Genomic DNA, 17,228 nt, shown 5'->3' with positions numbered 1-17,228 from the left:
AATGTTATTTAAATAGATCAATTGAAAATCAATTCAGCCAAATGGAAATTCGCTTAGACGGCAGGTTTGCTGCGGCGGGGGTATTTTATATTATCAGCAAGTTTGGTTGGTTAGGTTAGGTTATGACAGTTTAAATTTATAATACTAAATTTTAAAATTGATTTTATAATTAAATACCCCCGCCGCAGCAAACCTGCCGACTAAGCGAATTTTCATTTCTCTGAATTGATTTTTAATTAAATCTATTTAAATAACATTAGGTTTAACGAGTACCTAGGTTTGCTGCTTCAAGGAAACTACTGTGGGGTTTTTTAGAAAATACTACAGTAATAGCTTAGTAAAATAAATAATTTGCCAAGTTTTATCAAAATATATCCATAAACAAGCAAACTACAAAATTTTACAATATTCTCAATAAGAATAACATTGGAATTTTAAATTTATAATTTTTTGAATCTTCTCCGTTATTAATAACAGTGCAAAAACACTTTGATATACTAAATTGCTTTTTTTTTTAGCTCTTTAAAAAGGTCTAGAGAGAAATTGGGAAATTTTGTGTTTTGAGGGTCAAAAATTAGAAAAACCATTTTTTACCCCATAAAACCACCCGTAAAACCCCGTTCCCATGTTTCGATCATGCTGGTTCGCGAGCTGATTAAAGTTTATCCTGCTTTACACCTTAGAACCAAATTTCATCAAAATCGGACAAAAATTACTCAAGTTATCGCGTTCACGGACGTATATATATATATATATATACATATATAAAAATTTGAACGAATGGTGTTTTTGACCTCTGGGGACATCAAAATGAAAAAGTTAATCGGTCCCGGGCCTAGGTCTTACCGTGCCACCTACGGTGATAGCATAGATAAAACATACTCCTCAAGGAGTATGTTTTATCTATGGTAATAGCTACTTCCCTATAGGGAAATTCGCTAAAATTATAAGTAAACATTCATTTCATTTTTATCTTATATATTTTTAATATTATCAGCAAGTTTGGTTGGTTAGGTTAGGTTATGACGGTTTAATTTTATAATTAAAAAGTTAATTTTATAATTAAAAAGTTAATTTTATAACTAAAAATTATAAAATTAACTTAATTTAAATTTATCAACTTAGCGGTTCTAGTGGCGAACGCGGACTCTATGTTTCCCCCCCGTGTGCCCCACCGCACCGGCCACCGGCACCAAGACGTGAGCATCCAAGTCCAAAAAGGATTGACTTAAAACTAATTGAAATATGACTGATTTTTAGTTGTAAAATTAGGCAAGCCTCCCTTCTACCCCATTTTACAACAAAAAACTAACATTTCAGTTATTTCAGATTTTCCAAAATAAAAAAATAAAAATCCACCACCTCGGGTGTATGTTGGTGGTGGGCAAGGCGTGTGGTGGGCTGTCTCCGACAACTCCATTGATTGCAATATCAGTTTATTTATTTATTTTACGAGCGACACATTTTATAGTGTTTTCTGTTGTTTGGTTAACTTTCTTATTTCATTTCAATTTAAAATCAAATGCCGCCAGTACGACGAAGAACTGTGAATGGCTGGAGGGAACGCAAACATGACCGCTTGCATCAACCTCTCAATTGAACATTTGTTGGGTACATAGTGGTAGTACCACCGTTGTGATAGTCCAATCTCGGACAAATGAACGTTAAATGTTAAAATTGTAGTGGCTTACATATTTTTAAGCAAGAAAAGACTGACCGAGACAGTTAAGTTTTTACTCTTTGTTGCCATAAATGAAAGGTTCGTTTACCTCATTTGTGCAATTCACCTTACATTTAGGTTCTTATTAGAAACTCCAAATCTGAAAAAAAAGGACAGTGAGACTTATATCCAGAAATTATTTGGATAAAGTTTGTCAATTCAGTTCTGCCTTTACCATGGTCAGCTCCGAAACTCATTAAGATGAGAAAGTTCCACAGGGGATCTATAATTTTAAGATCCGGGACACGTTTTACCACCGAGTGGGTCCTCTAATTCCTCAAGAAGGCGATGATCCTGAATACGCACAGATATATAAGTAAGTACGAGAATGTCACTAGAACCAAAGGAGAATTAAGCACAATTCAAACAAAAAATGCAATGAAAAAATATGCGGGAAATAGGGTCACAATACCAACCCATTTGCAAATCTTTGAAGACTGTGGCAGACATTATGTAGGGACGAGAGCTCCGAGGAGTCAAGTGAGATGCTTATGTACATAATAAGAGACAGAAGAAGTGTCTTCCCTCACTACAATGGCGCTACCTGTGTAGATGTCGCAGCAGTTTTTAAAGCTGAAAACAAAGCCCCACCTGGCCAAATAAATCGTATAGTTTTTTCCAACACTAATAATGTTAAACGCGAATCCATTCTAGATCTGTCGTTAGATCCACTTGCTTACCCTCTTATGTTCCCAACCGGAGACTTGGGTTGGGGCCCCTAACTTAAACACGCCTAAAACAGAACACATCAAAGAAATAATTTAACAATGCTAGAATAAGAGTAGCGATGGTTGGCGTCAAGAGAGGAATTGAGCTACACATTAGGTCAAAAGCTCACTTTGTGGTTGACATCTACGTGCTCATAGAGTGCACCCGCCTACTATACATAAGAGATAACCAAAGCAGTATGAGAGTAAATGTAAATTTAAATATTGTAGATTACTTTTATATTTTTAACATTATAATATTTTTATATTTCTATAATAAATATAATTTTTTTAAATATAAATATAATAAATATAATTTTTCTATAATAAATATAAATTTTTTTAGAGTGACTCTTTGATTAAGGTCTTGCTGTTTATGTTTTTTGTTTATTTTTTTAATACAAGTTTCAGTTTTGCTCGATTTCGAGCAACGGGTTATCTAGTTAAAAGTAAAAACCTGTATCTTGAACAACTTTTAACATTGTTAAAATGTGAATAAAACTAGATTTATTTTTGTTAACATTGGCTTTTTATTAAAATCCTTAAAACTAGAAAACAATTAAATACGTACTGTAACAAACTTAACTATAATGATATGTTATTTGTTTGTACCTAAATTTGTCTTTTAACAATAAAATATATGAATGCAGAATATAACCTATTTGTCATGAAAAATTGTTAAATGCAATAAAGCATAATGCTGCATATGTCTTAATTTAATAATGATAAACAAAGTAAAAAAGTCAATAATTAAAACTAGATTTATTTGAATTAAAATGCTTTATCTTAAAAAACTACCTTTAGCCACGTTCACACACAGCTATTTGGCGGGCAGGCCACTTGCCTTAGGTAATTTGAAATACATTAAAGGCAAGTAACCTGCCTGCCCTACTGGCCTCGTGTAAACGCAGCTCTACAATAATTTCAATTACAGTATGAGTATAGATTTATGAAAAACACCCTGTTTATAGAAAATAAAAAAATAAAGTGTATAAATAGTTATTTGTGCAACTAGTGAGAAAAGTGAGCAATTGACTCACTTGAGAGAAATCCTTACTCACGAGCCGTAGGCGAGTGAGGAATGGTTTCTCGAGTGAGGCAATTGTACTTTGAACTCAAGTTGCACATTATACTTTTCCTACAGTTACCATAAAACAAATAAATTTGTGAAGAAACATAACCTATTTTTACACAGAAGTGAACTTTTAATATAACATTTAATGTGAAGTGACAAAAACAACAGTACAACAGCTGACCAGCTGATTTACAGCCAGTGCTGCCAACGTATTTCGCGCGCATACGACGTTGCCTGCATGTTACGCGCTCACTATTTCGTGCCGTCACGTTGCAAATCTGGAGTGAGACAAAGTAATTAGAGTGAGACAATGTTAAAATTGTCTCACTGATGAGCGAATTGGCCACTTTGCTTTCTCAAATCAGTGAGAGAACATGTACATTGTTAGGTAACTGTAGGAAAAGAAAATTAACACTATCTTAAACAGCACAGCCAAAATCTGAATAATTTAAATACTGTGTGATTGTTATTACAGTACTTACTTTTAATAGCACCAAATGTTGCGTATAAACTAAACTTGAGTATAATATAGAATCAACAGATAAATAATACAAAGGCAAATTATGCAACCAAAATTATGGACAATGGCTACATTCACACTTAAAGAGAATGAGGAATTACCCTAGTTTACAAAGAATTCAATTATGTCAATGAAAACTAAATAATTAAATACAGGGTTGGTACTAAATTTAGAAAATAAAATTCCCTGACTTTTCCAGACTATATTATACTTTTTCCAGGTATACCGTAAGTCGATATCGACCAATCAAAATCAAGAAATATTAGAACAAATTTAAATATTTAACTTATTCCATCACTTCCTAATACAAAACTTGTTTCAAACTATACCAGGTGTCCAAAAAGTCCCGGGTCGGTTGAATATTTTTTGAAATATTTCAAATAAAGCTACAAAAGTTTCACAGAGTTACTGGACATAAAAATCTATTTTATCACATATTCAGTGATCCGCTACTTCCTCAGGGGGACGACCCGCTAGAAGTCAGAAGAAAATCCCTAACGTAAGCATAGGTTGATATGCATACCAAATAAAAGGTCTTTAGAGTACAGAACCGCAAACCCGACCTCAAACGGATGACCGAGTAAAAAATGACAGCCATTCTAGAATTTCTAGAATCTGCCATTTTGAATCTTTAAAGTGTTGCCATTTTTTACCCAGATGTTATTTTGAACTCAAATTTGCAGCTAGTGATGTGGGCCGGGAATATTCCCAGTGGGAGGGAACTTATGAAATGGAAATATTGCCAGGAATATTTCTTTGGCTCAAAACCGGAAAGATTCCAAAATTATTGGAATTTATGAAAATTGTATAGATTTGAACGTTTTTAACATTAACTTATTTAAAGTTAAAGAGCCTTAAAACTATGTCACCTAAGTATATTCATACATTTTAATCTAAGAGTTGTCATTCCATGCATTAATTTCCTGTATACACAAATTAGAATTTATGAAACTCAATGGATTTTAATTCTTAGAACTATCATCAAAAACTTGAGGTATTTATAAACAAAATATATTTTTTAGAACTCATGTTTAAACAAACATCCTTTGGTCAAACATAATCATAACAATATATATTAAATATATATATTTTTAAATTATATTTTTTACATTACACTTATATGATATGAATAACACTTATATGATATCTTTGCTTTCTGTATAATTATATATTCCGTATTCCGCCTGATAATTTTATCCTCATCCTCTATACCTCCCCAAAGAAACTTTCTTGAGAATAAGCCTTACGCTTGACTTTCTAAATGCAACTGCTGAGCACAATCACAAACAAAACCTATGGCATCAAGTAGCTCGATAGGGACAAGCAAACTGCCTCTCATATTAGGGTGCAGCATCAATAGTGTGAGATGGATCGATCCAATAGCAAATTATTTCTCTCAATGCGGTGATGCAGTTTTTAAGGGTTGAAGGGCCCATAAAACCTTTTGGTTTATAATACGTAGTCTTAATTTAATATGTTAAATTAACAGTTTTATTATTTTTTTTATTTTTATCTACTGGGTATTTACTAGGTTATTTTTCTGATTTGAGTATTAAATCAATTATAATATTTTTTTTAACATAAGAGTGTTTAGAGTTTTGTTTAATCATACAACTACCACAATGACCTATTAATTTAGCTTATAAAATGATAAATTACCAGTTATTTATTTCAATTACAATTTTGAACTAAAATATATTTCAGTTTTTGAGATTGATTTAACCATATAATTACGGCTTTTACCTCTTAAACAGTTTATAAACCTACCTTGCTAGTTAATCATAAATTCCTGGGAATTTATGAATTTTGGGAATATTGCCGGCAATATTCCCTGGGAATAGTGGGAATGTTTCCTTGATTTTAAATTCCCGAGAATTTTACATCACTATTTGCAGCATTGTATTCTACATATAGCCTAAAGACCTTTAATTTGATGTGCATTGACCTATGCTTACGTTTGATTTTCTTCCGACTTCTAGCGGCCCCTGAGGAGGTAGCGTATAATAGCATTGCAAATTAAATTAATATTTGGACGGATGTCATTTTTGACTCGGGTGTCCGTTTGAGTTTGTGTTTGTAGCATTGTGTTTTACTAACAAAGACCTTTAATTTTATGTGAATATCAACCTATGCTTACATTTAAGATTTTCTTCTGACTCCTAGTGGGCCGTCCCCCTGAGGAAGTAGCGGATCACTCAATATGAAATAAAACGGATTTTTACGTCCAGTAACTTTGTGCAAAGTTTTAAAGCTCTATTTTAAATAACTTATTTCAAAAAATATTTAACCAACCCAGGAATTTTTGGACAACCTATTCATATCAATTACTCCCCCGTACCGATAACTAACTATCGATATAAAAATGTGCATCAGTGCTTCTGTCGTTCTTTTTGCCATAAGTCATCATTCTGATAAAAACATGTTTAGAGCAAAATGTAGCATAGGCTATCTGTAAAAAGTTAGTTTTTCAGGAGAAATTCCAGAACTTTGTCATAATTCCCTGACTTTTCCAGGTTTTCCCTGACCGTACCAACCCTGAAATAGTAATTATTAGAATACTAGCTGGCCCGACAGACGTTGTCCTGTCCTAATGTGGTTTTATGTCAAATGCTCGTACATTTTCAAGATGAGCTCGTTTGCATCGCTCAATCACGTCCTGGTTGAAATTTGTTTGCTACGCTCATTCAACCTTTGGCTTGGAGCTCATTCGTTGCCTCACTCGCCTCCAGGTTAAAGTGAGTGAGCTAATGTAAAGGCAATTTTTTTTTGAATTTTTAAATTCTAAATACTAAATAACAGTTGGATGGATTAATAACTTCCTTACATACAAACCTTCCCCTGGCACTAAGGAACACAACAAAAAAAGACTCATCCAATTCGTGCACTCCTTCGCGAGTAATGGAATACTATCAAATACCCCCGCCGCAGCAAACCTGCCGACTAAGCGAATTTCCATTTGTCTGAATTGATTTTCAGTTAAATATATTTTAATAACATTAGGTTTAACGAGTACCTAGATTTGCTGCTACAAGGAAACTAATAAAGTGTGTTTTTGAGTAAAATATTGATAGCTTAGTACAAAATAAATAAATTTGCCAAGTTTGATCAAAATATATCCATAAACAAGCAAACTACAACATTTGACAATATTCTCCATAAGAATAACATGGGAATTTTAAATTGACAATTTATTAAATTTTCTTCGTTACTAATAATCAAACAAAAATACTTTTGTATAATAAATTATTTGTTTTTTTTTTAAGCTCTTTAAAAAGGTCTAGAGAGAAATTGGGAAATTTTGTGTTTTGAGGGTCAAAAGTGAGAAAAACCAATTTTTACCCCATAAAACCCCCCGTAAAGCCCCGTTCCCATGGTCCGATCATGCTGGTTCGCGAACTCATTCAAGTTTATCCCGCTTTACACCTTTAAACCAAATTTCATCAAAATCGGACAAAAATTACTCAAGCTATCGCGTTCACGGACGTATATATATATATATATATGTCTCTATATATATATACAAATTTGAACAAATGGTGTTTTTGGCCTCTGGGGACATCAAAATGAAAAAGTAAATTGGTCCCGGGTCTAGGTCTTATCGTGCCACCTACGGTAATAGCTACTTCCCTATAGGGAAATTCGCTAAAAAGGGATTAATTTTTATTTATAGGCCTATAGATAATATAACAAGCAATTAAAGTATTAACCCTTCCCGGACAGGCGAAATCGTGACATAGAACTGGAAAAAATTATAAGAAAAAATAAAAATTTATTTTCCTTATTTGTGTTTTGTTATACAAGTACACATAAAATAAACACAATGGAACACTTCATACTGTCAAAATAATTTTTTACTAGTTTTTATCTATGCGGATATATCCGCTACCCGTTCACGGATGAGTAGAAAAGCAGCGGATATATCCGCCACCCGTCTTTGAAGATATGACCATGACAACTTTAGGCAATAAATAAAGAACAATATGTTTAAACAATCAATAAAGACAAGGTAATGTTGAGCGTGAAACGTCGAGGGAAGACCGTAGGAGAGGTGGGGGGTGCGCGGGAGAGAGGGGGGATTGTGGGAGAGAGCTCAGCCATGGAGAGAGCAGGAAGTGGCGCTTTGGTACCGCAAAACATCTGGTTACTGCTCAAGCACCTGCCAGTCTGTCTGAAGAGAAGGCGGATATATCCGCTTCCCGTCCGGAACATCAAAAACCATAAGCGGATATATCCGCCACCCGTCCTTTATCGCCAAAGACTTAGGCGGATATATCCGTCACCCGTCCGGGAAGGGTTAAGCGGCAAATAACAACTAAACACAAATTTTCTGTTTTTCGGTCTCCTTGGCACATTAATTGTTTCACTTCAAGTTATGTTCAGGTAAGAGTAATGCACTATTTTCTAACCTGCTTAATAGACAAGTACATAATACAATTTGTTCTTAATCAAATATTACAATTATGTATTTTGATTGCATTAGTAGTGATAGAGTACCCGTAGCTCAGTACATGCAGCATACGGGGGCTTATATCAATGCTATGTACAATGCTATGAGTATGCATAGATTAATCCAACACAAGTAAACTTCTCATCCCATTGTAAATGATGAAGCTCGTTTTTCGTGCATAGTTCATGTTGGTGACGCTGATCGCTACAGTGCACTGTGCGGAACTAATAATAAAATTGTATTTAACTGATCCATTTGGATGAGAAATTTACCAATGCAGTATTGCATCTATGCTATAAGCCACCTATCCTCACAAAAATCCTAAAAGCCTAGGTCCTTGTGGTCTATAGTCTATGTTACACGCTTGACCTCTAACATTTTACTGATTATCTTCATGTTCAACTAGCAAATCAAAAGTTCTAGTTTTTCAATTACAGCTGGCATCAACGGTCGTCTTTTCTTCTCATACAAACACAAGTCGGAAAGTTCAAACATCTGTTGAACGACGTGTTGAGGCCAGTTTCCTGCTCTATTGTCTACTAGTTCATTTCTATTATCAGCGTCGTCCACATGAGTTATCTGAAATACATTTCTGTAATCAGTTGTGTAAATAAAATACATAATAGACAAGCTTACTCAACATAATTTTAACCTAGAATAATTGATAACTGTTTATTAAATGATAATCTTTTCCTTGTAAAATATTAATCTAACTTTATGGTTCAACTTTTTTACTTTACTGCATTACTTACGAGGTCATGACCTTCTCTGTTTTCATCATAAGGAGGCAGGCCTGTCAATAGCTCCAATAAGACCTGAAAAGCAACAATACTTTTAACTGCCTTTTTAAGTATTATTAAGTAGCCCTTGTTCGGTATTAAATACACCTTTTGCTTCAGCAACTATTATTTTTGATCCGCCAGAGTAATAAACGGTAAGGTGTTGATTAATGTAATTATTATATTAATTAACATGAAACAAGTGTGGATTTTGTAAATTAATAAATAAGTAAAACATAATTTGCTGATTTGTTGAGAGCTTATAGGGTTCACTTTAACTTAGAGGGTTGCCCGTTTGACAAAAGTCTTGAGGTTTTGATAGTTTGTAACTGGATCTAGTTGTCAATGTTAGGCATCTAATAAATGCTAGTAGTTAGCCTCCGGGTATATCAAAACTAATAAGTAAATTGGTACTGGGTCCATCAAGTTTTGTTTCTATAATCAATTCAGGTGTTTTTCTGTTTTCTAAAGCAGATTTAAATAACCTTATTATCTGCCTCTGTGTCCTCAATGGCCAAGACTAGTAAACTACTAATATTTGTGGACAAGTAACTCACCACCCCGAAGCTGAAAACATCCATCTTGACGGACACATCTCCTCTGTAGGCCTCGGGAGCCATGTATGCCGATGTGCCAATGACGTTTGTAGTAATGGCCGCTGTCTGGGTGTGGTTGGCATTAGAGCCCATCCGGACCAGGCCAAAATCACCTAACTGAACCAGCAAACTATAATTAGGACTTGCGGCCCACAACAAAGATCCTAAAGATCAAAATGTTTCCAATTTTTCAGGATCTGGAATTTGATTCTGTCAACAGGTGGGAAAGCAGCTAAAACATAAGAAGAATAGTACACAAAACCCAGCCAAAGCTGGAAAATCTGAATGAAACACAACACAGAGAACTGTATATTAGCCAAACAAAATAAATCTTTTTAAAACAATAATTAATAATGAGATCTAGAGAACACATGTCTACACAAGATGTTGCTTTCTCGCCTGTGGACAAGATCAGATTCCAAATCACGAGACATCGTAAAAAGTTTATGTATTACCATTGAGTATACACGTATAAGAGTTGTCACCGATTTTGGCGACGTAGTTCGGGCCGCTGACGCTTGATTCGCGGTAGTCTGTCGATAGTGCAATGCGCCTGTGAGGATCTTTTAATCATGTAGTAAAAAAATTGTATTATAAAACAACGAAACTAGAAAGAAACAAATGAATTTCATCAACAAAAATGACATTTTACAGCCTTCAATGAAAGCAATAATAAAAAACCACCAAACTGCCTTACCGACAAGCCCAGGGTGGAGTAGTTCGGGCCGCTGTTGCTAGTCTGGAACAGCGCTGTTCAGGTAACGATAACCTCCATTGAGTGGCTACTATAGCACGTGTATACTCAATGTTATTACTAATCGTGATGGAAAATCACTGCAGTGATTTCTTAAATGATAAATTCACCATTACCAAAAATTAACTTACAACAATGATAATAAGGAAATGTTGTGGTTCAATAGGTCAGATCCAAACTAATTGGGCCTGTACCCTGTTCTGGTTTCTGTTTGATCTGGTTGGCCGAAAATAACGGAACAATCAAGAATAAGTCTAAATATTACTTTCTAAAACAGTACACAATTTTACATACAAAGTGTCAAAACCCATTTAATACAAGAAATTACGCAGTGGTGTATTAGTTTGTGGTTTACCTTGGGAACAAAGTTGTCGTCCAGCAGAATATTAGCGGACTTGACATCTCGGTGTACAAGGGGCCTCTCCAACACCGTGTGTAGATGACACAGACCTCGTGCAGAGCCTAGACCAATCACCAGTCTGTCACACCACTGCAGAGGCTGCCTCCCATTCTGGAACCCAACATTGTACCGTTATTGTATTTTTTTACAATGATTTTCAAATTAAACTTCATTTCCCCATTTTTGTTGTTGCTTGTGTTCTTGAATAGGTAATACGCTTGTGTCACCCAATGCATTTCACCAGCTTGTGTGGCATCCTCAGGGGTCTTCCTGAGTTATCTTCTTATCACTGACTCCAAAGTAACTAGGCTAAATACATATATTAAGATTTTTTACAAGGTGGCCACCTAACCTAACTCAACCCTGTTTTCTTGAACTTGTTGATTAAATGTCTTGCTGAATGGTAATGTTAACTAAATAAATAAATAAAAAAATTTCAAATTTTAAATGAAATATTTTATGTTTTAAAGAAATTTTAAATAGTTTGAAAAGGTTAGGTTATTCTTTTGACTAGAGCATAGCTTGGTAATTACATCAAAAGAAGAATGCTTGTTATATATTGTTTTATATATATATATATATATTAAAATTAAAACATATAATTTTATTATATTAGTAGCCCTAAAAATGCAAGAAAATAATATATATATATATATATATATTGTTAGATAAATTTATATTTTGTGTCCAGTCAGCTCTTGTCTTGTTATTGTTTGGTCCTCCACCTCAGCAATATTGTGCCAGAATCCCACCGTTTATTTAGAGCTTCCAAGTGCTTCACCCTATGGTCAATGGAGTTGGGACATCGGTTACACGTCTGTATCATGTTGGTGACTCAAGAGTCTATTGATGAAAACCGGAGTTATTAAATCTGGTTCTCTCTTGGAATTGAATCTGGCTTTGAAACAGGTGAAGCGATTCTGTAAACCATTTTTATCATTTTGGTTTTTGAGATTTTAAACATCATTTGGCCAGAGATATTTCATGTACTGTTCAAAGTGGATACTAACTGATATAATGTACAATACAAATGACTAGTGTTTACCGTACACGCCAGTCTGTCAAGCAAGGAGCCATGCCTCATGTACTTATACGCCAGACAGAGCGCCGGGCCATCCTCCGAGTAGCCTAGCAGTGGCAGTAGGTTGGGATGGGATAACTGTGCCAGAACATCAATCTGTAAACAATGTTGCATACATCAGTCAACACACTTGCGGAATCATTGGAAAAACTGGTCTGGAAACTACAAGGTAATAAAGATGATTTCAACATAAAAAGTAGTAATGACAATAACTCGTAAAAAATAAGGGTACAAACAGCTACTGTCCAACAAACAGATACCTTAATTCCCCTAACACATTATTGAGACAATAGCCAATGAGAATTTGTAATACATAAAACTAATATTAAACAGCTACACTACCTGTTTGAAGGAGTAGTATGTAGTCAATAAACAATTATTGTTTATTGACTACATACTACTCCTTCAAACAGGACAATAGACAATTCAATTAGGAACTTGGATGAAAATAAGAGTTAAAATTAAAACAAAAAGTTGCAATGTCTATCGAAATTCTAATTCACTTTACAATATTGTGTAAACTAGCTTTACTTGGACGGTAGACTAAGTTACCTCGTTGTGGAACTGCTGCAGAGGTTCCCAAGGTCCCCCCGTCACTGCCAGGTGTAGTCGCTTGATAGCTACCGGGCCGAGACGGGGCAGAGTGGCTTGGTACACTTGTCCCCACGCACCTCCACCCAGCAGACGTGTAGCAGCGAACCCATCAGTGACCTCCTCCAGCCGTGCATAGGGCAATTTGGTCATCTCTTTGCTGCAATACAGAAACCAACCTTCAGAGACCATATCATTAAACTTGCCTCCATTAAAAATTGAACTTACTACTACTTTTAAGAGCAAAAAGAATTGTAAACTGGTTGCGTAAATATCTTCTTGGACAATCACAACAAAATCATGAAAAAATTCGGCAATCGCAAAAGCATTGTGAATTTCAACTGAAAAAATTTTTGCAGACGCCTTCTGTGATCGTAATAATATCACAAAAAGAAAAGCTTGGCTCAAGATGATTTTCTGATTGTTCAGTCAGATAAGCTTTTAGGCTGGGTTGCACTAGTGTCAAAAACCAATGTGCTTGCACACAATTGACTTTGCCTTTCAAAAACACTTACATTCACAAACACAACTTAAATGCCAAACTGCGCAGCTGGACTAAACAACACAGATACTTAGTGACATTAAAATCGTAAAAAATAGGCTGCAAAACTAATGGTCTAAGACTGCTAGATGACTAGATACCCCGGACTAGTGCATGGCTGATTGTGCAAATTTAAACTGTAATATTTATGGATAGACCTACTTACCGAAAGTTATACAACATATTATTAAAATTTTAAGCATTAAATACTCACACGTGAGACACTAGCAGCTCTGCAGGATCCGCTGTGTGTTCAGAGGTGGTAGGTAGAGGGGAGGAGGGTGCGGGAGGAGCACTGGGAGTAAAGTCAACTCCTCCCGCGGTGATGGTAGCTGCCGGGCCCGTATGTGGCCTCGGGGGTGGGGGTACTGGAGAGAAAAAAAACAGTTAGGAAACCAATGTTTCAAGAACACAACGTTTGTTAAAGATGTTATAGACATATTTATAATTTTAAAAACCCTATACAGTAGTTCATGTCTTTTAATAAACAACACAGTTTAAATTGAGCGTAATGTATGTGAATCGTACTTCAAAACTATTTCCAACCTGCAGAGTGACCATCCAAAGGTAGGTATTTTAAGCCGAGTATGAATGGAGATGAGTGCAGTATGATAGGATTATCGCTAAAATAATTCCTAAAATATGTCAGATTGATTGACTATAAATATTAGGTTATATGAGTACTTAGGTTTACTGCTACAGTTAAGGTAATGAGGTTTGTTATTTAGTGAAATAGTAATAAGCTTAGATGAAAAGAATAAATTTACCAAATTTGATCAAAATAATTCCATAAACATGCAACCTACAACCGTTTAATTTTAAATAAGAACGAGATGCTAGCCCGTCCTACGTACGGGAATTGAGTAGTCAGTTAAAACTGTGTACAATTCAGAACAGCTAGTTTACACGTATAAAGACAAAATATTTGCTTGCAGTTTTAATGTGAAAAATCATCTTGTAAACAAATGTTGCGTGGCCAAAGATGTTTTATTCCATCATAGGCCTAACGATATACATTTTAAATCTGATAATTTTACAATAAAACAGCAATTGTGACGATGTGAAAAGCGTTGAAGTGAGATTTGCGGCCGATTCGCACACTGATTATAAGTAGCCTACAGTAGAGAGTAATATTTTTGACTATTAATATAATAATTCAGGATTAATATAATAATTCAGTATAATATAATAATCAGTCAATGGTAATAGTCAATTGAGAAGTGTATAGACCTAGTCAACAACACCACCTTCCATCGCATTTACAGTTTTTTTTATCGGTATTGGGTCTAGGTCTTACTGAGTAATGAGATTAAAAGCTTATTCACTATATGGGTTCGCTAAAACAGAATTGACCAGATACATTACCTCACAAACAAAATATAAAAGTTGTCACCCTTTTTTCAGGCAAAGTATTCATACCTTCATTCTTTCTAAAGAAAGTCATTGGGCCACAGAACCAAATACACTTATAACATTTAGAGCGACGGGCCTGTTGAACAGCAGCAAGTAAGTGGCGCCTCGCAGAATCTATCGTTAAACGCGAGCGTCGGATAGGTGGATCTTTTTCAACACACCTCAGCAAAATTTCCTCAGTGTGCAGTTGTCCAACCATTTTGACAGAAATTTTGGATATCTTGGATGTTGGATTAACCTCCAAAGAAGCATCAATCATAGGCTCTTCCATCCCCTCACTTATAGATTCATCTAACCTTCTTACGATTGACGACACATCCTGAGTTTTTAGAGGAACCCTGAGAGATTTTAAGTTTCTAACTGAATCTTTCTTCGGGTCATCTAGCCCTGACAGAAGGTTGTATGGAACATTATGATGGGAGACATTTCCCGCATCTGTTTTCTTCATGGACAACATTTTATGAGACAGTTTGCATACTTTTTCGGCACTTTTCAATGTCTCGAGGAAAAATGTAAGTAAGTCGCCAAAGAGCTTCTTGACTTGCTTAAAAGTTGTCTTCAACTCTTTAAGAAGTTTGTGTATGTCACTATAGTTTATCTCTTGTGAAGAGTCCATTGCCAAAGTATTTTTTTTTTTTTTTTTTTTTTTTTTTTGCTGTGGAGTTTAAAAGACAACACCAGATTTCATTAGTGTCACTTAAGTATTGGATGTCCAATTTTTATCACCAATTGAAAACTTGTGATAACTGTTTCAGATAGTTTTTTTTTTCATTTTCAAGAGTCACAAATTAACAGATTTTACAAAAGAGAGTAAATTTGTTACCTTTTCTGGTGGAATACAGCTTACATGAATACTAACTATCACTTTTTCAAAGCTTTTAGTTTTATGTTCACTGAATTTGTAAAACGGTATAATAGTTTTCAAAATCACTAGCAACACATGACATACAATCTTCATAACATAACCAAACAACAATTTTTAGGAAAAAACCCTGGTACAAGTCTGTATAGTGATAGGCATTCCATTATATTCTAAGAATATTATAGCATTCTAAATATTTCACTCAAAATTTTCTTCAACAAATTTTACAATAACCAAATTTTAATCTTCTATATTTAAAAACTAAGTAAGTATCTTATTTAATTTCATTTATCATTAATTACTTAAGAGTCTTCGTAATATGATGTCATTAACATGACCCTACTAAACTAGGATAACCTTTGATATCTAAATGTTGAGTTTATAAAAATTGAAACTGAATCTAAAACACTACTATTGTCTTTTCACTATGTGCTTGAGATTATCAATGGCAATGAAGTTTGATTTTCAAGAACACATTATAGATATATTGTAACAATGTTCCAAAATAAGGTCAGTCAGTAGAACCAATAAAATTGGTAAAACCCTCTAGAGTCAGGTTTAATTTCAAATTTGAGTTGCTAAGCCTATAGTACAAACAGTGAGAAACTAGTCCACAATCAATTTTAATTTCAAGTGTGTAAGATAAGTTCATGATGATACTAGCAGAGTACCCGTCCTTCATACGGGATTGGCATATAAGTATAAGATGCTTTATACTCAAGCTTTGCGTTTACAGTTGGGGAGGACACAGTTTAATAAAATTTCCTTCTTTAAATTTACGGTATACTATAGTATTACACATCTACCATAGCCATAATGTTCTACCACTTCAGCTAAACAATTAGAGAAAAATAAATTATTAACCCTCCGAGCGTCACTCGTCGAAAAATCGACTCACGACACACTTTGTGTAGTGTCACGCATCGATTTTTCGACACACGAACATCGTTTACGGCGAAGGCTCTGACTGACTGAATCGGATTGAACTGGATCGAGTTAGGTATCGTTCTTTTCGTTAGATTCTAAGCTTTCTCCAGAGGTCTGTCTCTAAGCGCTTTATGTTCTCCGAGCCGATCGTAATTGTAGCAGACAGCTGACGTTCGTGTTTTAGACAACTTGGTTATTTCACATCGGTGACTTGTGTGTTTTTGTACGTTTATCGTCGTTTTTAGTGGTAAAAATGGACAGTAGTGATATACGTAATGCACTAGAAGATGATATTAGTGATGTTGAAGGACTTATTGACGATCCGGATGAAGTTGGTAGTGACATTGATGTTAATTATCAGCCAGATTCCTAGCTATGGTTAGGCTATGCATTCTTAGCTAAACGCTATGTACTGAAATCAGTTTTTTGTCCATAACTTATTTATTTGCAAATCTACTTCCTTATATTATTATATATTTGTAATCCTCATAAAATTTAGAACAAAGTGGCTATTCAAATATTTATAGGCCTATAATTTATACAATTTTATTGAGCGCGAACTTATTTTTTTCAATTTTTCCAAAATAATTTTTTTTACCAAAAATTTTTTTGAAACAAATATTCCTTATGTTTTATATATGATATTGAAGCCCATGATTTTCCAAACAAAATGGTATATAGAACAGTAGAATTAACATTGTTTTAAGCTTCTCAGATCCGTTTTAATAAAACCTTGCAAATGCGCCAAAAATAGGTGAACATTAAGGCCTAAACTATGGACACTCGGAGGGTTAAAGATTAAAACAAAGTATCAC

At 34.5% G+C, this 17,228-nt stretch overlaps 1 protein-coding gene across 2 annotated transcripts in view; it reads right to left on the bottom strand.

The window, feature by feature from the left end:
* Positions 1-7,510: 7,510 nt before the first annotated feature.
* LOC129000968 (interleukin-1 receptor-associated kinase 4-like) overlaps positions 7,511-17,228 on the bottom strand; it is a 29,162-nt gene continuing 19,444 nt past the window's right edge. For both annotated transcript variants that reach the window (XM_054428076.1, XM_054428075.1), the window contains 7 exons: positions 13,426-13,579; positions 12,632-12,830; positions 12,044-12,175; positions 10,954-11,109; positions 9,806-9,961; positions 9,222-9,284; positions 7,511-9,048 (listed from right to left, as the gene is read on the bottom strand). In XM_054428076.1, coding sequence (XP_054284051.1) covers positions 8,872-9,048; positions 9,222-9,284; positions 9,806-9,961; positions 10,954-11,109; positions 12,044-12,175; positions 12,632-12,830; positions 13,426-13,579 — 1,037 coding nt within the window. In that variant the 3' untranslated portion in view covers positions 7,511-8,871. The remainder of the gene's footprint in view (positions 9,049-9,221; positions 9,285-9,805; positions 9,962-10,953; positions 11,110-12,043; positions 12,176-12,631; positions 12,831-13,425; positions 13,580-17,228) is intronic.

This window comes from Macrosteles quadrilineatus, unplaced genomic scaffold, assembly GCF_028750875.1.
Source record: "Macrosteles quadrilineatus isolate MER2022 unplaced genomic scaffold, UCM_ALF_1.0 Scaffold_8__2_contigs__length_117827958, whole genome shotgun sequence".
NCBI classification, from domain to species: domain Eukaryota; kingdom Metazoa; phylum Arthropoda; class Insecta; order Hemiptera; family Cicadellidae; genus Macrosteles; species Macrosteles quadrilineatus.
Note: the sequence above shows the minus strand (reverse complement) of the source record. Positions and strands in the feature narration are given on the sequence as shown.